General features: G+C 35.8%; 1 protein-coding gene across 1 annotated transcript in view; it reads left to right on the forward strand.

Annotated features, from left to right (window-relative positions):
* Positions 1-23831, forward strand: part of ttn.2 (titin, tandem duplicate 2) — a 391135-nt gene that overhangs the window by 251767 nt on the left and 115537 nt on the right. The window contains exons 141-161 of the mRNA XM_072261778.1: positions 5069-5149; positions 5810-5884; positions 8917-8967; positions 9874-10269; positions 12399-12668; positions 12799-13074; positions 14543-14679; positions 14779-14905; positions 15030-15296; positions 16787-17053; positions 17268-17531; positions 17630-17769; positions 18028-18154; positions 18308-18574; positions 18667-18933; positions 19036-19302; positions 19455-19594; positions 19687-19813; positions 20369-20511; positions 21987-22110; positions 22204-22470. Coding sequence (XP_072117879.1) covers positions 5069-5149; positions 5810-5884; positions 8917-8967; positions 9874-10269; positions 12399-12668; positions 12799-13074; positions 14543-14679; positions 14779-14905; positions 15030-15296; positions 16787-17053; positions 17268-17531; positions 17630-17769; positions 18028-18154; positions 18308-18574; positions 18667-18933; positions 19036-19302; positions 19455-19594; positions 19687-19813; positions 20369-20511; positions 21987-22110; positions 22204-22470 — 4080 coding nt within the window. The remainder of the gene's footprint in view (positions 1-5068; positions 5150-5809; positions 5885-8916; positions 8968-9873; positions 10270-12398; positions 12669-12798; positions 13075-14542; positions 14680-14778; positions 14906-15029; positions 15297-16786; positions 17054-17267; positions 17532-17629; positions 17770-18027; positions 18155-18307; positions 18575-18666; positions 18934-19035; positions 19303-19454; positions 19595-19686; positions 19814-20368; positions 20512-21986; positions 22111-22203; positions 22471-23831) is intronic.

Raw genomic sequence — 23831 nt, forward strand, 5'->3', positions numbered from 1 at the left:
TGAGGACACGGGCAGGGAAGAAGAAACACCAGCAAGAAACCTCACCACTAAATTCCTCAGCACTAGTATCACCACGATCACACAAATCATGGACCAGTTCATCAATAATGACCCTGATAGGGAGAGAAGCAATAAGAGGTGTTCTTGACATGATTTCTTGTTACTGAGAACTGCTTCATGAGAGGAAGCTTAAGCAAAGGCAGTCAAATCTTGACTCCTACTTCAGGAAGAAGCCAAAGTTAGAGGAGGACCCACCGCTTGGTCCTCCCCTAAGATGTAACCACCACCCACTTCCTCCACTGCTGCTGCTGCAGATGTGTTGTTGCTCCACTCAAGTAAAGGTCAGGCCTATTTGCCTGTTTGTTATTCCATGAATTACTGTGTATACATAAAATAATATATCATATTTTCAAAGGTCCAATTTAATGTCAGAGAAATGTATAATATATACATCCTGAAATGCTTTTTCTTCGCAAGCATCCATGAAAACAGAGAAGTGCCCCAAAGAATGAATGACAGATAAACATAAGAACCACAAAGTCCCCCCCAGCCCCCCTCCCTCCTGCACGTAAGCAGCAGTGAGCAACAATCCCTGCTTCCCCCCCACCAGCAAAAAAAAGCAAGCATCAGTTCCACCACTGAGCACACAGCGTGAGCAAAGCAATAGCAAAGACGCAGACTTACCCTAAAAACGTTGCGTTTCATCCGGCATATGACATACCGCAGATTCTCTCTCTCCCTAATAAGGGAGAAAAAGGTGTCTCCGTTTTTCACCAGTGAGCAGGGAGACATAACAAACAACTCACTGGTTTATGATGTTAAAAGTCTGTTGCGTCACTTTTTCCAAGCTCTGTGCCCGAAGATCGCAAAGATCTTGGGTCTTCAGGGCCACAGCAGATATCCTGACTCCCCTGACGACACACGGGTCTCCTGTTATGACACCGACCCTCGATCCACCCGTCTCCAGAGCCCCGAGATCTTAGACTTCCAAATTTGAGCTGGACTCTCAGGCCGAACCCTTGGCGTGCTGAACAATGGCCAGTTATGGCACTCTGAGAGTGGGTCCCATTCCCGCAAAGAAACGAAGTCAGTGTGTAACTATTTCGGGTTTGATTTTTTAAAATCAGGCACACATGTCCATTTACATAATGTTATAATGACCCCACATAGCAATGATTTACATTGTGTTCCATTTCCAAGGAACACATCCTCAGCGTTAAGCAAGGTCTGAGTGTAACGTTATACTAATTTGGTTAATGTCACTTAGCAGCAAGAGTTGTACCTGCCAATAAAAAGCCAGGAACAGGTTTCTAAAGGACATAAAAATAACATAAATATAAAAGAAGAAGTAAAGAAAAATAAAATTGGCAGATACTGGCAGTAACAGGGAAAGATACAAAAACAATAAAAGATCATAATGATAGTAAGAGCTACAAAAGATTGTATGTAATGAAGCATTAGTTACAAAAAATATTCAACACAGAAACATTTCGATAAAGAAGGTGATAAAAGTCTGCAAACAGGAATTAATGCAGGGCCAATTATGATATTTTTCCTCAGCCCTTTAGTATTCCGGTGACCTGGTCTGGCATTTTTCAGAAATGTAGTGAAATTTGGTTAGATTCACAAGAGTAAACTATCATTCTGCAATGTGTTATTTAACAAAAATATGGAATATGATACATTATCACAGTGTGCTAAACCATCTTATTTAAAAAAGGTTATTTCTAAAGTTATTTTTCTGATGTTTGCTAATTATTCATTTAACCTTTAGGTTTATCAATTTTACTTAAGGCTTAATATTAACAAGGTTTTCTTTAAAATATTTTAATGAATCACAATATGTTTTAAAATCATAGGATATAGGAGCAGATTTAGGCCATTTGGCACATTGAGTGTTCTCCGCCATTTCATTATCGCTGATCTAGTTTTCCTCTCAACCCAATCTCTTGCCTCCCCCCTCCCCGTATCCCTTTATGTCTTGATCTTACTTAGTGTAAGATTTAACAATAGTTGAAAAGCAGCTTTTATATATATTGTGCTAATTGTTTGTTTTGTATATTTGTCATTTTGTGTAATTTTCTGATTGTGGGGTTGAGAATGAAATGGGGTAGAAATTTATTCAGGTGTGTCATGTATTTCAATTATGAAATTCAGTTCCATTCACTTCAGTGGAGTCACGTTTTGAGATACAATTAAATGAGCAATCTCTATTATAGCACAAGCAGTGGAGATTGAAATTTTGCCTAGTATTCTGTAACATAATTCAAGATATGATAATTCAATATCTGCAAAATTTTCAATTGGACATAGAATTACAACAACCTTATTCTGTCAACATAGTCTGGTATGAATTGGATTAACTATTAACCTGGAGAAATTTTTACCTCATATTTCTGACAGAATTTAGATTGAGAAACAGTTCAAATAAGGAGAACAACTTACTTCTTGAGGACAGTAATCTCTTAGTGATCTACCCAGGATCTTCACACTTTTGGTCAATATTCTTTTATTTCTTTTAGTGGTACCAGTGCTATGCTGGGCTATAGATTTGATGTTATCTGTAATACTTGCAATTATGTGTGTTATGTCTTACCCGGTTCGTTACTGTTTTAGTGTTGTGCATTGAAAAACATCTTTGTGCATTGTAATATATGTGCAAAATTTGAGGTATAGGCTTGAGCAATATCAGACATTAGTAAAATAAGACATAGCTACATTTCAAATCTGATTAAAAATAGACAGTGACCCATAAATAATAGTTTTAAGCAAACAGGTGGTTGTAAAATCGGCTTTTGGAAGTGATCAGAAGTGGTGGAGCCTTGAGAGTTTATGTGGTCATTTCCCAAGCGTAGGCTATAAACAACTGAAGGAATCATGCAAATAAAAAAGTATGCTTTTGCAAACAAGTGCATTTTTTTAATTTCAATAAAATCATATTGAAGAACTGATAGGTATTGTTAAACTACATAAAAACTTTGATAGACTCTCCTTTGGAATACAGAGCATAATTCCACTACAAAAGGAAGTATCAACTTTTCAAAAGAGAATTAGGGGGAACAAAGTAGAACTAAGAGGTTCCAACTACTGGGAAGGATATTACAAAAGAAAAGAAAATGAGTAACCTATGGATAGATATTTAAGTATTTAAGGGAGAAAGAAATTGATAGATAAGCAGATGGAATTAGATAAGGAAGGAAGAGGCTTTTTGTGTATAAGCATCAGAAAAGAGCTGTTGAGCCAAAGGCCCGATTTGTAAATCCTGTAAAATTTCTTAAGATAATATGTATTCTTACTAATATGTTTTGCTGTTAAAATATGTTTAAATGAAGCTTACAACAATTCTAATAATGTCTCTAAAGTGTCTGAAGTTGCCAGAAAACCAATGCCTGAAAAAGTTGCTCCAATCACCCTTGCAGAAACCAAGGTTGTTGCAGTAAAAGGTACTAAAGTAACAATTTCTTCATCTGCATTATCTTACCACGTGTATTACTGATGATAACCTCAATGTGCCATAGATGTCATTCAGTAACCAGAGTCTTCTGTTTCTAGTGCTGTAACCTTTTTCATCATGATCTTCTACATTTCTTTTTTAATGTCATCTTTTTTGTCTTGTGGCAATTTTGTGTTTTTTATGTCCATTTTTGTGAAAGTGTCACTTCATTTTATGTGGTAAGGTTTGTTTGGTTTATTCTTTTATCTTTATTTTTAAACCTTGAACTAAAATTATGAAACTTCTTTCTTCAAACTCTCTGAAGCTTTCAAGAAGACTTTACCTGAAGAGAGGATGGAAATTGAAAAAATGATTTATGATGAGGAGATTATTGAGTCTGATGAGGAGATTCCATATGAAAGAACTGATCAGGTTGATGGCACCATTTTAGCTGAGGAGTTTGTTGATACTGATGAGAACGTTTTAACTGAAGAAACTGTCGCAGTTGATGAATCCATTTTATATGAGGGAAGTGCAGAAACGTATGAGTTGATTTTACCTAAGGAAACTGTTCAGATGGAAAAGATTTTAGCTGAAGAAATATTTGAAACTGATGAGAAGCTTTTACAGGAAGCTGTTGAAGCCGATGAGATAATTTTATGTGATCAAGGTATTGAGCCCACTGTGAATATTTTACGGGAAGAAGTTGTTAAAATTGACAAGGAAATTTTACCCAGCAAAATTATTGATACTGAAAAGAAGATTGCACGTGAAAACATTCTTGAAGTTACACCTCCAATAAAGATGCAAGTTACTACACAGAAAGGTATAAAATTAATTTATTGGAAGATTCTGTTTGAAAGTATCTGCTGAATCTCACAATCAATGAAAATAATTATGAAGGTTCTTTACAAGGCCCTTACTTGTTATAACATTTTATGTCCAGTGTTAACAACTTAATTTCAAATGTTTTCTAGTAACACTGGATCTCTTCTTTCTTATGCATTGTGCTATTGATATTTGTTTTGATGCTTTTGATTTTTGAGAACAAAAATTTACAAATTTTTGGAATATTTCATAAAACCCATCTTATCTAAATGGAAATTCCTTCATTATTGCTGGTTACTAGGTGAAGAGTCTTTCTCATTAAAGATGTACCACCAGCTACCAAAATATACTATAAATCTTGACTAAGATAGGCCAAGTTGGAGATTAACCATGAAGACTACATAGGAAGTAAGACTGTACAGAAAGCTTTTTATTTCTTGCCCAACTAAGATCAGATTCAACATTAGTGTAATATTTCTGGATGACTTTTACTGGACCCAATGTTTATTGTTACATCTTTGCCATTATTTTGACTATTATCTTTATCATTAACTGTACCTATATGTGAATATTTAAATGATAAAAATAATTAACCCTCAAATATTGCTTATTACATCTATCCAATAAAATAAAGAAATGGCTATTCAAATTGCCTTCATTAATAATGTTCCAAAAGCACCACAGTTACTTCTGGAACATTGTTAATAACTGAGCATTAAACATGCCCATTTGTCTTTAGTGAATATTGCCAGAGATTTAAAACATATACATAAAAGCTAAACATTTGAATAAAAATATTTTTTGAAGTGACTACGGTTGCTGAGAAGATTGAACCTAAAGATGATCTAGTCACTGTTCCAGTGAAACAAGATTTGGAATCGATGGAAGGTACACAAATGAGTGTCACTCATCATCTTGTGTCACTGCTGTAAATTCCATACTACATTTTACATTTCATCACATTTAATCATTTACTGTTGCTTAATTCTTGTGTTTCCCCATTCCATTCCTCAATTAATGATACTTGCCTTTAATTTTCTTTTATTTATTAACTCACTTAATTTTACCACCAGGAAACATTTTTACAGTCTTAATTGGTAATAAAATGTTGTAATGAATGTAGATGTTGTATAGCAACCCTGAAACTGAAATTTAATCCCATTGCACTTGATTACTTCTTTGAAAGTTTAAGGATAGAGACATTTAAAAAGCAATATGAATATAATATGATATAATTTTGCATTTTTATATTTTTGTTGTCTGTTCTCAATGAAAGTTATTCTTTTCTCCAAGGCAGAAAGTAAATAATTTTTCCAATTGACTGAGTCTATTTAAAAAAAACCTTTTTATTTGACCTGTTATATAAAATAGAAGGATAGTGCACATCAAAATATTACCAACAAAATTCTAGTGACCGAGCCAATGAGATAACATGTAAAAATGTTTCAAATATTATTATTAATAGTAAGGATACAGTAATCTCCATATAGTCTTGTATTTTAAGCTTCAACTTTTGTTTTAATACAATGTTTGATGCTATTTCCAAAGAGCCAGAAACTGAGGAAGTGCCTGTTACTACACTCCCCATCACTACACCGGGGCCAGTCAAGCAACCTGCTAAAGGTACAATTTCTCGAATCCTATTGTATTTAAATTTAAAATATTCAACTCAAAAATGTATTATGTACATTCTCTGTTTCTATTTGTGTATTAAATTTAAAGTTATATAGATTTCCACTGGATCCTAAATGTTGTGTTCTAGTTGTATCAAATTGTCTCTTCAGTCTACTTAAATAGTTAAAAATTATGTAACTTGTCTTGTGATTCTTTCTGTTAATGTGTTTTTATTTTTAAATTTCGTTGATTCTGGAGAAGTTTCACTGTATGTTTATATTTGGAGAACACCAGTGTGGTTTTTAGACTATAACTTTTATTTTGATGTTAGACTGTTCTTTTTGGGGATTGCAGAAATCTTTGCTGATTTATCACTAAATTGAATATGAAACCCTTTATAGCTGCAGAAAAATCCAAGCCATCTTTGAAACTAAAACCTTCAGTCCAAATTCCAAAAGAAATAGAAGATATAGAAATTTCAATATTGAAGAAACGTAGTAAGGTTCCTGAGAAAGCGAAATATGAAGAAGTGAGACCCCGTAAAGAAGATGACAAAGAAATAGGGTTAAATCTCAGGACATCTACTGAAAGCCTTAAAGAAATTGAAGCTGATGAATTGCCAAAGGAACCAGATATAATGTTAGAAGAGATAGAAACAAAAAAAGAAGTAGCTTTACAGATTGTTGATGAGATTCCTAAAATAGACAAGGATAAAGAGAAAATCTCCCTTGAAAAGGATGAAACATACAAAATATTACCAAAATTTGTTAGTAGGGTACCACCAAAAGAAGTGGATAAAGAGCCAGTTGCACTAAAGAAACTTGATTACATCCCTAAGCAAAAGGAAGAAACAGATAAAGTGCAGTTCAAAAAGCTTGAGACAATTCCTAAAAAAGAAGCATTAAAGGAAAAACGTAGTGTGTCAAAGAAAGTCCATGAAATACACATTGATGAAAAAGTTATGGAGAAACAAATAACACTGGAAAAGATTGATGATGTTCCTAAAGTTGACAAAAGTAAAGAGATGCCTATGTTTGTAACCGAAACAGAAGCAATTCCTTTGAAGATAAGCGATAGGGAGAAAAAGTCAATAAGACAAGCTAAAATACCTGGTGCCGAGAAGGAGAACATTTACCCATTGACAAAGCCTGGTAAATTACTTGTAGAACAGGAAGAAGAAGAAAAGCATGTTATACTGAGAAAACGTGGTACCCTCTCTCAGCCTGTTGGGGAGAAAACAGAACATCCTTACCTCACAAAAGTTGATTTTCCCAAAAGTATTCCTAAACCAGGAAGTGAACCACCTTCCAAAGAAGGAATATCTAAAGATATAGAAGTTTTTCCAATTGAGGGAGTACCCAGAGAATTTGTTTTCAAAACAACTCCATCAACAAGAGTACCTGAATTCATCACAGAAGAGATTGATGTTCCTAAGATATTACCTGATAAAAAAATTGTTTCCTCTAAAGAAAAACGTGATGAACTTCCTCTAGAAATTAGTAAGGGGAAAGTTCCTGTTACGAAAGAGGAACAAAAAATGGTTACTCTGAAAGATATTCCCTTGAAAGGAAAAATATCTGGTGAAAAGGAACCACAAAAGATTGAAAAATTGGCTGAAAAGGTTACAGCAGTTTCTAAAGAAGAAAAAACAATTGCAGGTACTAAAATTGACAAAAGAAAAACTACAGTTTTACAGGAACAGGAGAAACAACAGGATCATGTGGGGTTGAAGAAAATACCATCAAAAGATGTTGTAGAAGAAAAGCTACAGAAGATGCCTATGAAGAAAGTATTGACGCCAAAGGATTTATCTGATGTTCCAATTCTTAAAACTGGAAAGGGAAAAAGCCCAGTGTCAGAAACAGACAAAGATCATGTAGAGTTGAAGAAGGTCTCTTCGAAAGGTATTGCTATGGAAGAAAAGCCACAGAAAATATCAATAAAGAAAGTATTGACTCCCAAAGATTTGGCTGATACAGCAATTTATAAAACTGGGAAGAGAGAAATTCCAGTTTTGGAAGATCAAAAGGAAAATATAGAATTAAAGAAGGTTCCCTCAAAGGAACTTGCAGTAGAAGAAAAGTCACAGAAAATACCTGTAAAAAAAGTACTTACTCCTAGGGATGTTGCACACCTTAAAGCTGGCAAAGAGAGTTTAGCAGAAAAAGAGCAGGAAATAGTGCACATGAAGAAAGTTCCTTCTGAAATAGTATCATCATCAGAAGACTATGAAGTAGAATCAGAAGAAATGTCAATAGAAGAATTACGGGAATGGGAGCTAACTGAAGAGGAGGAAGGTGGCTCATCAGTTGATTGGGAGTATGAAGATGATGAAGAGGCACAAGAAGGTGCAATTGAGACTCCTTCGAAGCCTTTCCAACGACGAGGTGAGAGGACTGCAGCAAATCTACCAAACTTATTGTTCATATCTTGTGCTTTAGAAAATGAATCCATGTTCCTTAATGTTGTATGTGTTCATCTTTGTTAAGTGTGTTTGTTTCTCCTGGCAATGCAATTTGTTTTTGTGTGCATGAAGTATTGTCGTCAATTGTGTGAAGTCTAAAATTTGTGTTTGTTGCTTGTATTTGGTCTGTGTAGTCCAATGACTCCCAAGGGAAAAAATGTCTTAAATTGCTTTACTGTCGCTATTAACAGAACTATGAATGAATTTAATCATTTTTCATTATATTCATTATTCATTATATTCAATATGATTTCTATTAAACATTCAAATTGTATAGTTATATATTTTACTCATTCTAAACTAATACATCTTTTACAATGTTAGTTCTTCTTTGGTTGCATGAATGAACTTTTGCTTAGCATATCAAAGCAATGGAAGTACCATTTTTCATTATTTTTGTGTTTTTCATACTTTCATACATAATATATATAATAGATATTATGTATGATATTTCAATATACTTTTACATTTGAGTTACACATTCTAGCCATATCATTTTATTAAGGAAGGCTCATAACAATTTTGATTTGCAGTGTAGTAATGATGTGCTGATAATTAAGTTACTGTCTCACTGCAGATGCTAAGGCACCAGCTGAAGAAGCCGGCAAGGGTAGAGGCTTTTTAAGAGGTGAGAAGGGTTAGCATGCACATAATGGCAATAAGAATCCATGTTTGTTTGTAAATATTTATATTTGTTCCTCAAGCACCAAGGAGCACTAGGTGTACACATATACAATACAATTTCAATGTACAGCATCTATTTAAATGAATAAGTGATAATGCTTTCTAAAGCATCCAACATAAAAACCACGCACATCAGAGCAAACAAAGTAAAATGTTCTACTACATTTCAGTTATTTTAAAATTTAATGTCAAATCAATTTGTGTTACCTTCCAGTTACTAAATGGCTGCATGGACTGAAGAGTTTAATTTTGCATGTACTACTCTCCTGTTGGATGCCTGCAGCTCTATAAAGCTACATGATGAGTTCAATTAATCTAGTTTACACAAGTAATCTATTTGTGCACTGCTGTTGTATTCTCTCTGCAATTAATTTTGCTGTGGAAGAATTGCTCTAGAAGTAAGCAGAAGAAATTTCTAATATGTTCTATAATTAGATCATGATCACAGTATTAGATTTGATACTTTAATGCATCTATCGTCCTCTGTGTGCAAAATGCATTGTTTTGGATTGTGTAGATTCGTTGTTACTGAAAATTACTCAGTGATATCTGAAGACTATATTGTAGATCTATTCAAACAGAACTTTAAAATAGCTGAATGGGGTGTAATTTTGCTGTGCAATTACTATCGCATGATGGAATGCATAGTCTTTGAATGCTGGGTTTCATGTACTAGTTAACCTCTGAGAAGGACGAAGACCAAATTTTCAGAATTTTGTTTCATTAGTCATCACTGAACTTTAACAACTAAAACTGACCTTTAAATGTTTCGTTCCCATAAAACATTCTCCATAAGCATGCAATTAAACTAATAAAATCCAATCTATTTATGTTCAAATTTGAATTTTAGCGAGAAAGACACCATCACCTGGAGAAGGAGACAAGAAGCCACTTAAACCAGGTGGAGGGAGGCCACCTTCAGAGGAACCACCATTTGCAGGGTTCCAGCTTAAAGCAGTCCAGCTGAAATTTGTCAAAGAGTTACAAGATATTGTGTTGGAAGAAGCAGAGTCAGTAGGTTCATCTGCTACATTTGAATGCCTGATTTCCCCATCTACGGCATTAACATCTTGGATGAAGGACGGGGGCACTATAAGAGAAGGTCCAAAATATAAATTCACCTCCGATGGCAAGGATAGAAAATTGAATATCATTGATGTGCAGCTTTCAGATACGGGTGAATATACCTGTGTCGGCCGCCTTGGCAAGCAAGAAAAAACGTCTACAGCTAAACTAATTGTACAAGGTATTTTTCATTCCTGTCTGATGGAGAACAAAAATGAGACTGTTCATTGATATATGAACCAGTGAAATTAAGGTTATTGTTAAGCTAAACTAGTCAGTTAAATACTTGACCATTTGTAACTAAGAAGGTCATTAAGAGGGAAAAGATGAACTATGAAAGGAAGGTAGCAAATAATATCAAAGAGGATACTAAAAGCTTTTTCAAGTATATAAAGAGTAAAAGACAGGTGAGAGTAGATATAGGACTGAAAGAAAATGATGCTGGAGAAATTGTAATGGGGGATAAGGAGATGGCGAAGGAACTGAATGAGTATTTTGCATCAGTCTTCACTGAGGAAGACATCAGCAGTATACCAGACACTCAAGGTGTCAGGAAAGAGAAGTGTTCACAGTCACAATTACGACAGAGAAGGTACTGTGGAAGCTGAAGTTTTAGTCTACAGGTAGATAAATCTCCCGGACCAGATGGAATGCACCCGCGTGTTCTGAAGAAAGTAGCTGTGGAGATTGCGGAGGCATTAGCAATGATCTTTCAAAAGTCAATAGACTCTGGCATGGTTCCGGAGGACTGAAAGATTGCAAATGTCACTCCGCTATTTAAGAAGGGGGCCAGGAAGCAAAAAGGAAATTATAGACCTGTTAGCTTGACAGCGGTGGTTGGGAAATTGTTGGAGTCGATTGTCAAGGATGAGGTTACAGAGTACCTGGAGGCATATGACAAGGGAGGCAGAACTCAGCATGGTTTCCTTACAGGAAAATCCTGCCTGACAAACTTGTTGCAAATTTTTGAGGAAATTACAAGTAGGCTAGACAAGGGAGATGCAGTGGATGTTGTATATTTGGATTTTCAGAAGGCCTTTGACAACGTGCCACACATGAGGCTGCTTAACAAGATAAGAGCCCATGGAATTACGGGAAAGTTACATACGTGGATAGAGTGTTGGCTGATTGGCAGGAAACGAGTGGGAATAAAGGGATCCTGTTCTGGCTGGCTGCCGGTTACCAGTGGTGTTCCACAGGGGTCCGTGTTGGGGCCGCTTGTTTTTACGTTGTACATCAACGATTTGGATTATGGAATAGATGGCTTTGTGGCTAAGTTTGCTGATGATACAAAGATAGGTGGAGGGACCGGTAGTGCTGAGGAAACAGAGAACCTGCAGAGAGACTTGGATAGATTGGGAGAGTAGGCAGAGAAGTGGCAAATGAAATACAATGTTGGAAAGTGTAAAGTTATGCACTTTGGCAGAAGAAATAAATGGGCAGACTATTATTTAAATGGGGAGAGAATTCTAAGTTCTGAGATGCAACGGGACCTGGGAGTCCTCGTGCAGGATACCCTTAAGGTTAACCTCCAGGTTGAGTCGATGGTGAAGAAGGCGAATGCAATGTTGGCATTCATTTCTAGAGGAATAGAGTATAGGAGCAGGGATGTGATGTTGAGGCTCTATAAGGTGCTGGTAAGACCTCACTTAGAGTACTGCGGGCAGTTTTGGGCTCCTTATTTAAGGAAGGGTGTGCTGATATTGGAGAGGGTTCAGCGAAGATTCACTAGAATGATTCTGGGAATGAGAGGGTTAACATATGAGGAACATTTGTCCACTGTTGGACTGTATTCCTTGGAGTTTAGAAGAATGAGGGGGGACCTCATAGAAACATTTCGAATGTTGAAAGGCATGAAAGTAGATGTCGCAAAATTGTTTCCCATGATGGGGGAGTCTAGTACAAGAGGGCATGACTTAAGGATTGAAGGGCACCCATTCAGAACAGAGATGCAAAGAAATTTTTTTAGCTGGAGGGTGGTGAATCTATGGAATTTGTTGCCACGGGTAGCAGTGGAGGCCAAGTCATTGGGTGTATTTAAGGCAGAGATTGATAGGTATCTGAGTAGCCAGGGCATCAAAAGTTATGGTGAGAATGCGGGGGAGTGGGACTAAATGGGAGAATGGATCAGCTCATGATAAAATGGCGGAGCGGACTCGATAGGCCGAATGGCTGTCTTCTGCTCCTTTGTCTTATGGTCTTGTTTTATTTTAACAGCCAATATAATCTAAATCACTCAATTTGAAGCAATAAACATTACTGAAGATTGTGCACAATTTAATTAATTCTATTTTCCCAAAACTATTTTAGAATTACCAGTGGCCTTCTTTAAAACATTGGACGAGGAAATTACTGTCTTCAAAGGACAGCCCTTATATCTGACCTGTGAGCTGACAAAAGACAAACCTGTAATTTGGAAGAAGGATGGTGAACCACTTGATGAAACACAGACCAGATACGCAATTAGCGTCATTGGGTTGCAGCGTTCCATTACTATCTCAAGTGCTGATTTCGAAGATGCTGGAGTGTTTTCTGTTGAGACTGCAAATATAAGATGCGAAGGGAAAGTTACCGTACAAGGTTAGTAAAAGTGGATGAACCAAGAGTAGAATTGCTGGAAACCCCAATCACGTGGATGATTTATATAAGTGAAGCAATAAGAAATGAGCATTTGAGGACTGGTTTTAGTTCCTATCTTTTTATCTTCCAGAGATTGTCAGGAAGTGGTTTGTCAAACCTATCCGGGACCAACGGGTCAGACAAAAGGAAACTGCTACCTTTGAATGTGTAATTGCTAAAGACACACCAAGTATCAAATGGTTCAAAGGTGAAGAAGAGATTCCAATGGAACCCAATGCAAAATATGAAATTAAGAAAGACGGCAAAATTCTTAATCTCACTGTGAAGAATGCAGCCCCAGAAGATATTGGTGAATACACAGTGGAAGTGGAAGGGCAGGCTTCTACGGCCAATCTGATAGTTGATGGTCAGTCTTCTGTTACTTGCAGTAATGTATATTCAACTTCTAACATTACTAGCTAGGCTTATATTAATAATAATTATAGGTTTACTAATTTTAATTCATTTTGCCATAAGTTTTGGTTAAATTCATAATTGCAGTTTTTCTAACATGCTAATGGATGTGGCCATGGCTAGTAAGGCTAGCATTAATTAGCTATCCCAACTGCCTTTGAGAAGGTGGTGATGAGCTAACACCGTAAACCACCACAGTCCTTATCATCGAGCTTCTCATTCAGACTTGGGGTTGGGAGCTTCACAATTTTAACCCAATGATGATGAAGATATTTTCCCAAGCTGAATTTAAAGTGTGACTTTCAGTGAACTTGCTGAGGCGATGGCATTGCAGTGCATCTGTTACCCATGGTCATCCAGATGGTAGAAATGAAAGAATCAGAAAGAGCAGTACTGTATGTGTGCATTGTTGCAGTTGGCCTTGTAGATGTGTCAGCTCTTGCACTAGTCACCAGATGTTCAGGACCATCAGTTTTTCAGGATGGAGACAATGCAAGGACATTAGGGATGGAGGAAAACTTGATGACTCTAATCTGATGCCTGCATCAATCCTGACAGCAGTTCCAGCTGCTTTTACAATATAAGCTGAAAGAATGTACTTGCAGACTTTTCAAGGCTTGATTCAGAAAACGTTGCTATATATACAGATAAATGTTATATTATATAAATAATCTTGAGTAAGTGAGAAATTACTGACTTGCAGTATTGAGAAGGTAAGATTTTTCTTTTAACTATTTAACTTACAAAGAGAAATTTTTAAAAACGTGTTAATCTAACATATTTAAAGCTGTTCAATTTATTTATGGGTTTTGGTAAATGTCAAAGCTTCACTCCAGCTTTGACATTTGTCAAAGGCTTTAAAGGTGTCCAGGGGCAATACCTCTACATAGCAACATCTGAAGCATAGTTATACAATGACCTTGTCTCCATGGTGCAGATTGACCCTCTTCATCAGGAACAATTGAATGTGGGGTGGTAGAGTTCGCAGGCAGTGATAACAGTACATCCCACCCAATGGTCCTATGGTCCTTCAGAGTTTTTGACCTTTGTAGAAATAATGAATTTTTTGTCCATCAATATTATTCTTGCCGTTAGTTAAATAATTCAAAAATTTTCAACCTACAAACAGCCATAAAACAATGTGCTTGAGTAGTTTTCATTTTATCAGCCAACAATCCAACATGGTCAGAAATATTAAAACCATCTTTGCTTTGAACATTAACTCAACTCTGGTTACCACAGATATTCATTTTTAATTTGATCCATGTAATAACCCACCTATATTTAGTTATCTGTTCTGATTCCCCTTCCAGAGCTTGATAATGGTCTTTAAGTCAGGAATTCATGAAAATATTTTAGGTTTTACTGATGTACTGTAAGTTCTGCTCTTTAATGAAAAAATGCATTTAATCTATTTTTAGACAGAGAGATAGACATACTTACTGAATTACAAAGTGTGGAAATTTATGAAAAAGAAACAGCCACATTTGAAACAGAGATTTCTCAAGATGTTCCAGTTGAATGGAAGCTCAAAGGAGAGATTCTACGACCATCACCTGTAAGCTTTTCTCCAGATTTTAGAACATTATTTTGAAAAATGAAATTTGAGGGCATTGTTCTTTTAAAGAAACAGTAAATTGTAATCTCTACTTTGTAGACTTGTGAAATAAAATCAGAAGGTAATAAGCGTTTCTTGGTCCTTCATGATGTCAAATTGGATCAAGCTGGTGAAGTTGTCTTCAAGGCTCGCAATGCTACGTCCATTGCTTATTTGAGAGTTAAAGGTAATTAACAATTCCTGATGAATTCAGAGTGGTTTTCTTTGTTATAACAAAGGATGAAGAAATTTCACAAAAAATGGACTGACCAGTTTTTATGAATACAGCTTTCTCTAACTATGTTTTGTAGAATTAGAAGTCGACTTTACAACACCATTAAAAGACGTGACTGTTCCAGAGAAGCGCCAGGCACGGTTTGAGTGTCTACTTAACAAGGAGGTTCCAAATATTTTGTGGATGAAAGGCACGGACATACTTAAGAGTGGTGAAAAGTATGATTTAGTCAGAGATGGAAAGAAGCACATTCTTGTTATCAATAACTCAACCTTTGATGATGAAGGAGATTATACTGCTGAAGTTGAAGGCAAGAGGTCAACTGCAAAACTGACTGTGACTGGTAGGTTTTTTCCTAACATATTTAAACTACAGATTGGCTGAATATGCCTACAGCACTTAACTAACTTTGTTTACGTGAACCATTCAAATATTTTATTCCAATAAATATATAGTAGTTAATTATTTTTGCTGCCATCCTTGCTTGACATTTTCTAAAGATTCAGGTTTCATCATTCTAAGTATGTCATATACTGTATAGTTAGTGACCATTTCGGCTTTACATGCTACTTACCATAAATCCATTTCCTAGTAACTTTCAAGAGCTCTGAATGTCTCAGATTACAAAGAAATACTTACTGAAGCACACAATTTTCCCACAAACTGCTAAGAACTAATGACCAAATATACTGCATTATTGATGATAAGCATTCGCAATGAAACTAGGGAAAAATTCCCTTGCTCTCTTTCAAAGAGCTCCATCTTTCAAATTCCTTTGAGGAAGCAAGCAGAACTTCAGTGCAAAATATCAATTTTGCAGTCAAGTGTCTACTTGGATTATGTCCTGAAATCGCTGGAGTGGCACTCAGAGGGAACTGTAAAGAGCTAAGGCTAGCAGGCAATGGTAGCAACTATTGGTGGAAAAACTCAGCAAGTCCAGCAGCATCTGTGAAAAGGGAAACTTAATTAATGTTTAAGATTGAAAACCCTTTATTAGAACTGTAAACGTAAGGAAAACAAATTAGTTTTCAGTTATAGAAGAGGTAGTAAGCAGATGGATTGGTGAAAATAAATATCTTTAGTAAGATGAGATTACAGTTACAGTGGGTATAAGTTGTAGATTAATAGGTTAATGAGGAAAATCACCTCTTTTTCTATAAAAACATGTTGGAGCTTTTTTTAAAGGGCTATAGCAAGGTAACAAGCCTTTTCAGCCCAACAAGCCTGCAGCACCCAGTTACACCCATGTGACCAGGTAACCTACTGATCCATGCATCTTTGAAATGTGGGAGGAAACTGGAGCACCCAGAGGAAACCCATGTGACCACAGGGAGCACATACAAACTTCTTACAGACACTAAGCAAGAATTGAACCCAGGTCGCTGGCACTGTACTAGCATTACACTAATTGCTACACTACTGAGTCATCCTCAGGACCTTCTGGACTCAAAACAGAATTCTGCAACTTCAGATAACAATTTATCTGTTTCCTAGAGCTTTGGTCTTCTACAACAGTTCTAGATGCATCCTTTCTTGATCTAGGTACATTCTCTCTACAATACAAAACCAACTTGTATTCTCACTTTCCCAGTTCTGATTAAGGGTGTTTTGCCCTAAACTATGAGCTCAACTTCTCTTCCCATAAGTGTGGCCTTACTCGCTAAATGTTTTCAACAGTTTCTGTTTGTATTTCAGATTTACAGCATCTTTCGTTTTATTGATTGGCAATAATAGCAGTTTACCTGTCAATGTTTGTATTTGAAATGAATAATTAATCACATTATCTTAAATTGCTGTAATATTAACTGTTCATATATGACTTCATATTTTAAGGTCTGCGATTGAAGTTCATTACACCACTAAAAGATCAGACAGTCAAAGAAGGTAAGACAGCTCATTTTGAAATTGAGCTCTCACATGAAAATCTCCCAGTGACTTGGTACAAAAATGAGAATAAAATTCATCCAAGCCGAACAGCTTTGGTCTCCAGTGATGGGAAGAAGCACACATTAGAAATTAAAGAAGTAACTCTTGATGATACATGTCAAATACGGGCAGAAGTTGCTCAGCTCTCCTCAAGATGTAATCTGACTGTCCTAGGTGAGTATTGAGTAAACCAATTTTTAAAATTCTGCTATTAATTGATAAGGCACCATGTATTTGTTTGTGGTCCTTAACGTAATGGTTAAGAAAATATTAAGAAGTAGAATTATGTTATTATTGATGTTCAGTGAGAAGTTTTGAAAAGTTATCTTCTCTTAGAGAAGCAACCTTTCTTCAGGCAGAACATTAGCAGTTATTTTTTCATCCGCAGAGGCTGATCCTTACTTCACTGTGAAGTTGCAAGATTATACTGCTGTCGAGAGAGATGACATCACTCTTGAATGTGAAGTGAGCAAAGAAGTACCAGTTAAATGGCTAAAGAATGGCAATGAAATCAAAGCATCAAAAACAATTTCAGTGAAAGCTGTTGGGAAACGCTGTAGTTTGACTATCAAGAGAGTTGACAGTAAAGACCAGGGTGAATATGAATGTGACTGTGGAACTGACAAGACAAAAGCCACTGTCAATATTGAAGGTATCTACTTTATGAATAAATATCTATATATTTTTTATTAGTTATAGTTTCTAAATGTGCAGTTTACGCTTCAATTTTTAATATTAATGTGATTACAGCTCGCATCATCAAGGTGGTGCGCCCATTACATGGCGTAGAAATCTTTGAAGGTGAAACTGCCCGTTTTGAAGTGGAGATTTCAGAAACTGATGTCCATCTCCAGTGGAAGCTGAAAGGCGAAACTTTGCTACTTTCACCTGTATGTTATTTTCCTCATTTGGTTTGGAATTAAATATTGTTTTTTTTTTTGGTTTTGGAATTACTGTGGGGTAAATAATTTTACTTTACAATTGTAGAATTATGTTAATGAATTAACTACTTTCATGGTAGAATCATGATTTTAATAAGTGCTCAAAAATACATAGGTAACTAAATATATTTGGGTAAGAAGATTACACAGTCTGTTAACATAGATGAACATCATCCAAATTTATTTTGGTTGCCTTACATCTTACAGCAATGTGAGATTATTGAAGATGGCAAAAAACACATTCTGACCCTTTACAACTGCAAGCTAAGTGATTCTGGAGAAGTGTCTTTCCAAGCTGCAAATGCTAAATCTGTAGCAACTCTGAAAGTCAAAGGTAATTTAAATTCACTTGAAAGCCACAAATATTATTTTATTCTGCTGTTTCAGTAATTATTGTTCAGGCTTGTATATTTATTTGTCACAATAGCATGATTTTTTAAATATTTAATACAAACTGTCTAAGTTTACTTGCTGTATTTCCCTCCAGAAATTCCACTCACTTTCATTGTACCACTTAATGATGTGAAAGTCTATGAGAAAGACGAAGCCAAGTTTGAATGCGAAGTATCTAGAAAAGCCAAGACTTTCCGCTGGTTAAAAGGAAGTGATGAAATTCAACCTAGTGATAAATTTGAAATGTTAGCAGAAGGACTAAAACACATGTTAGCTATTAAAGAAGCTGCATTTGATGATGAGGCAAAATACATGTTTGAAGCAGAGGATAAGAGGACAAGTGGCAAACTAATAATCCAAGGCAAGTAAAACTAACAGTGGATAAGTTCATCACTAGGTAAAGTTGCTTTCTTAATAATCAGGCGTGAAGTTAATAAAATTTGTTTTTCACAGGCATACGACTTGAATTCACCAAACCTCTTGAAGATCAGACTGTAAAAGAGCGTGAAACTGCAGAATTTGTAGCTGAGCTTTCACATGAGAACATTCCAGTTGTATGGTACAAAAATGATGTCCGCCTGCATCCAAGTCGTTCAGTGACTATGAAAGACGAGAATAAGATCCATACTATTACTTTCAAGGATGTGACCATCGATGATACTTCAATTATTAAGGTTGAAGCAATGGACAAAAGTTCGGAGGCTAAACTGACAGTGCTTGGTAAATATATGTAAACACATAATTTACTAATTAAGTTTTGAACTAAAATGCTGCATTTAATCTTCAGTGTTTCCAACTTTCCTCATCTTTTGAATTTTTTAGAGGGCGATCCATATTTTATAAACAAACTACAAGATTACACAGCTGTGGAAAAAGATGAAGTTGTATTCCAGTGTGAAATCAGTAAATCTGCTGCACCAGTTAGATGGTTTAAGGATGGGAAGGAACTGATCCTTTCAAAGAATGTTCAGATTAAAGCAGATGGGAAGAAGCGAATATTAATCATTAAAAGAGCAATGAAAAATGACCAGGGGCAATATTCTTGTGACTGTGGCTCAGACAACACATCAGCCAATCTAAATATTGAAGGTAAAAATAACTGTATGCTCTCTTATTGGTTGTAATGCCTATTATTCTGTGTTTTTTAGAATTGCTTACTGCTATGACTCAGAACTGACGTTTTAAGTAAGTGAAATAAATATATTTTAAATGAAATATCATTTTCTATTACTTTGTTTCAGAACGTCACATTAAGATATTGCGCCCATTGTACAGTGTTGAGGTCACAGAAACAGAAACTGCTCGTTTCGAGACAGAAATTTCTGAGGATGATGTACATGGCAACTGGAAGCTAAAGGGGGAGAATTTACATCCCTCTGTAGTGAGTTTTAACATTAGAAAATTAGTTAAGTGTTACGTTTTCTTTTCCTGTGTTCCTAGCCTAAACTTTATCTTTGTTTACTTATAATTTAGGACTGTGAAATCAAAAAGGAAGGCACAAAACATTTTCTTATATTGTACAATGTACTTATGGATCAAGCTGGTGAAGTTGATTTCCAGGCTGCGAATGCCAAAACCAGTGCTCATTTGAGAGTCAAAGGTAGGTATTCCATTACTGTTCTGTCATTAATACAGAAAAAAGCCGCACTTCATGTCATTAAGATTTCCCAATATTATATTTGGCTTTGACTAATGAATATGCAAAGTGGCATGAATTTATTGACCAGCTGTAAGCTATTTACCTAAAACCAATCAACACTTTGTGGTAGCACACAAAATGTTGGAGGAACTCAAGCTGCATCTGTGGAGGGAAATGGACTGTCAGTTTTTCAGTTTTTGGGTTGAGACCCTTCATCAATGCTTTGTTTGTGGCTTACCATAGGAAGTATTGGGTTACATATATACACCAAATTTGCAAGTTTAGAGCATGACAGAAAGGTTTATGATCAATTAATATGATGCGTCTGAGATGTAATGCTGGGTGTATTGCTTTTGAGGAAAAAGAAAGTGTTCTACAGGTTTTAAATTCACTTTGTTCATGTAGAGAGGTAAAGAGTTGCTTTAACTCTCTACATTGCTTTAAGATAAAGAATCTTAAATTAAAGAAACAGTTCTTCTGAAACTAATAGATATAAATATTTTTTTTAATCTAAAGCTCGAGTGATCAGCTTACTCCGGCCCCTTAAAGATGTGACAGTAACTGCTGGAGATTCGGCTTCTTTTGATTGTGAATTGTCCTATGAAGGAATTGAAGTCCAGTGGTTCTTGAAGAACAAATTACTTGAGCCCAGCGAAAGAGTATGTTGATATTTATTTTCTGTTGTCACTTTATTCTTTTATACTCCATGGGGATCTTAAAAGTATTAAAAGAAGTATTTTGTCTATATCTTCAAGAGTTTTTACTCCACAAATCCACTGAACTATATGTCCATAACGTAGATGGTAATCCTGCATCAGTCTATTTGACTGGGTTCAGTGTAGTTCACCAGATCTTTCTGTGGCTAATTTTAATCACTTAAATGCTGATGAGCAGTATTTAACATATAATACTGACTTTTTGACTCATTGTACTCTATTGGATTACAAGTCACTAAAATTTGTATTATGAACATTAAAAAATGTACGAATGGAAGCGGTGGACATTCATTCATCCCTTCAGGTTTCCTCTATTGAATAAGATTTTGTATATAGTGACTGAGCCTACTTAGCTATGTTGGTTTGAGAAATACAAAGATTAATTACTGTCCAGGTGAAGAAATTTCTTCTCATGTTTATCCTGAATCACTGCTTATTTTGAGGTTGTAAATACTGCCTCCCAACAATCCAGCCACAGAAAACATCATCCTTTCATCCACCCTGGCAAACCTAAAAAGAATTTTGTATGTTTCAATAATGTTTTGTTATTCTTGTCTTGAACATCAAGTCTCAATGTTTGTACTCCAAAAGATTACTTGATGTGAAAAGGAATAACCAAAAAATCTCAGTGAAAAGTGCTTACTTCTTTCATTAACAATAGAAGCTTGTGCAATAAAATTCTTAAATAATTATGTAAGAAGAATTAAGGACTACTTTCTTTTGTAAAGCAAGGTCCTTCTATCATGTAAAATAGATACATATCTTTCAAATGGCAAATAGATATGCACAATATATTCATTACAATACTTGAAGTTTCTTTTCTTGGGTTAAAATAAATTTGGAATTAGCCTTGTCAAAATAGAACAAGATAACAAGTTTAGTTTTAACCCTTGATCCTTAGTTTCCTTTTAAGATTAATTCACATTCACTGACAACAATGAAAGGAACTATTAATTTTGGAGTACTAAAAAACTGAGATTATACTAAAAAGACTGAGATGGTAAAGTGGAATAATTAAATAAAATATAATTAACTGATATAGCTTTCAATTCTTCATTTGTTAACAAGGAAAATATTAGCATACAATGAGCAATATACTACAGTTAGCTCAAATATTTAAGAAACTTAAAAAAATTAAATGTATGGAAATATAATGTACACATGGTGTACTTTTTACTTGCATTCCACAGTGAGAAAACAGGAAGTGTTGAAGCCTTTTGCTATAAATAGCATTGTTATCTACAGTAAATCCTACATTTTGAAATCTATCAAATAGTCAGAATCAAAATACAATGGTAGATTGAACTAGATAATTTGTTTGTCCTAGAGAAAAATACCTGATTATTTTGGTATTAATAATATGGCAAATAATAGTATTTGTACTTGCTAACAGTTTGAATTTTTTATTTTTGGATTAGATTGTGACTCGCATGGAAGGTAAAAGGCACACTTTCACTCTAAGAAACGTTCAGTTAAATGAAGCTGGTGAAGTTAAGCTCACTGCTAAAGACTTCACAACATCTGCCAAGCTCATTGTTAAAGGTAAAAGATGCAACAACTCAAATTAATATGATATTATGTTTTTTCTACCACAGTGTATTTGATAATGAATTTTCAATTGTATATTTTTCACAGAGCCTCCAGCTGAATTTACAAAACCTTTGGAGGACCAAACAGTTGAAGAAGAAGCCACAGCTACACTAGAGTGTGAGGTGTCCAGAGAGAATGCTGAGGTTATTTGGCTTAAGGATGGAAAGGAAATACATAAAACTAAGAAGCATGAGATCATTGCTGATGGAAGAGTTCGAAAGCTTATTATTCATGACTGCAAACCTGAAGATTCCAAAATGTATACTTGTGATGCAAAAGGCTTCAAGACTTCCTGTTTTCTCACTGTGGAACGTAAGTTAAAAAGTATACCATGTTCAGAATGGAGAATTTGGTTGGAGGAAATTGAGTACAAAGGGGAGAGAAGGACTTGCCACTTGCCTCCTGTACATATATAGTTGTGCATGAAAGCTTGAAGGAGTAACTACAGTGGATTCTGGTTAATTGGGCACAATAAAACCAAAGCAACACACACAAAATGCTGGAGGAACTCAGCAGGCCAGGCAGCATCTATGGAAAAGAGTAAACAGTCAACATTTCAGGCTGAGATCCTTCGTCCAAATTGATAAAGTCTTCTCATGTTTATGACACAACAGGACCAGCACATTTTGATCCAAATAACCAGCTGCCCCAAGTAGCCAAAGTTTCATGGAAATAATTTAAAAGGTATAAGATAGACAAGCTACTGTTTAACAACTTATGCATTTACAGTAAATGGAATACATTACAAATTAGAACACTACCAATACTACCACAGTACTATGGGTTAAAATGGGTTAAAAATTCTATATCTGAATGCACGAAGTGTCAGAAATAAGGCGGATGAGCTTGAAGCTCAGGTGCGAATGGGTAACTATGATGTTGTTGGGATAACGGAGACATGGCTGCAGGGGGATCAGACCTGGGAATTGAATGTACAAGGGTATACATGCTATCGAAGGGACAGAAAGGTGGGCAGAGGGGGTGGGGTGGCCCTGTTGGTGAGGAATGAGATTCAGTCCCGTGCAAGGGGGGACATAGAATCAGGAGAAGTAGAGTCTGTGTGGATAGAACTGAGGAACAATAAGGGCAAAAAGACCCTAATAGGTGTTATCTACAGGCCCCCAAACAGTAGCATGGATACTGGGTGCAAGTTGAATAGGGAGTTAACAATGGCATGTGGCAAGGGAAATGTCGCAGTAGTTATGGGGGATTTCAACATGCAGGTGAACTGGGAAAATCAGGTTGGTACTGGACCCCAGGATAGGGAGTTTGTAGAGTGCCTACGGGATGCATTTTTGGAGCAGCTTGTACGAGAGCCGACCAGGGATAAGGCTATTCTGGATTTAGTGTTGTGCAAGGAGCAGGATTTGATAAGTGATCTTGAAGTAAAGGAGCCATTAGGAGGTAGTGACCATAATATGATAAGTTTTTATCTGCAAGTTGAGAGGGATAAGGGCAGATCAGAAGTGTCAATATTGCAGTTGAACAAAGGAGACTATGGAGCCATGAGGGAGGAGCTGGCCAAAGTTGACTGGTCGGATATCCTAGCAGAAAAGACAGTGGAACAGCAATGGCAGGTATTCTTGGGAATAATGCACAAGGTGCAAAATCAGTTCATCCCCCAGAGAAGGAAGGATTCAAAGGGGGGAAAGTGGCCATAGTGGTTGATAAAG

The sequence above is a fragment of the Mobula birostris genome, chromosome 6 (genome assembly GCF_030028105.1).
Source record: "Mobula birostris isolate sMobBir1 chromosome 6, sMobBir1.hap1, whole genome shotgun sequence".
In the NCBI taxonomy this organism is placed as follows: Eukaryota; Metazoa; Chordata; class Chondrichthyes; order Myliobatiformes; family Myliobatidae; genus Mobula; species Mobula birostris.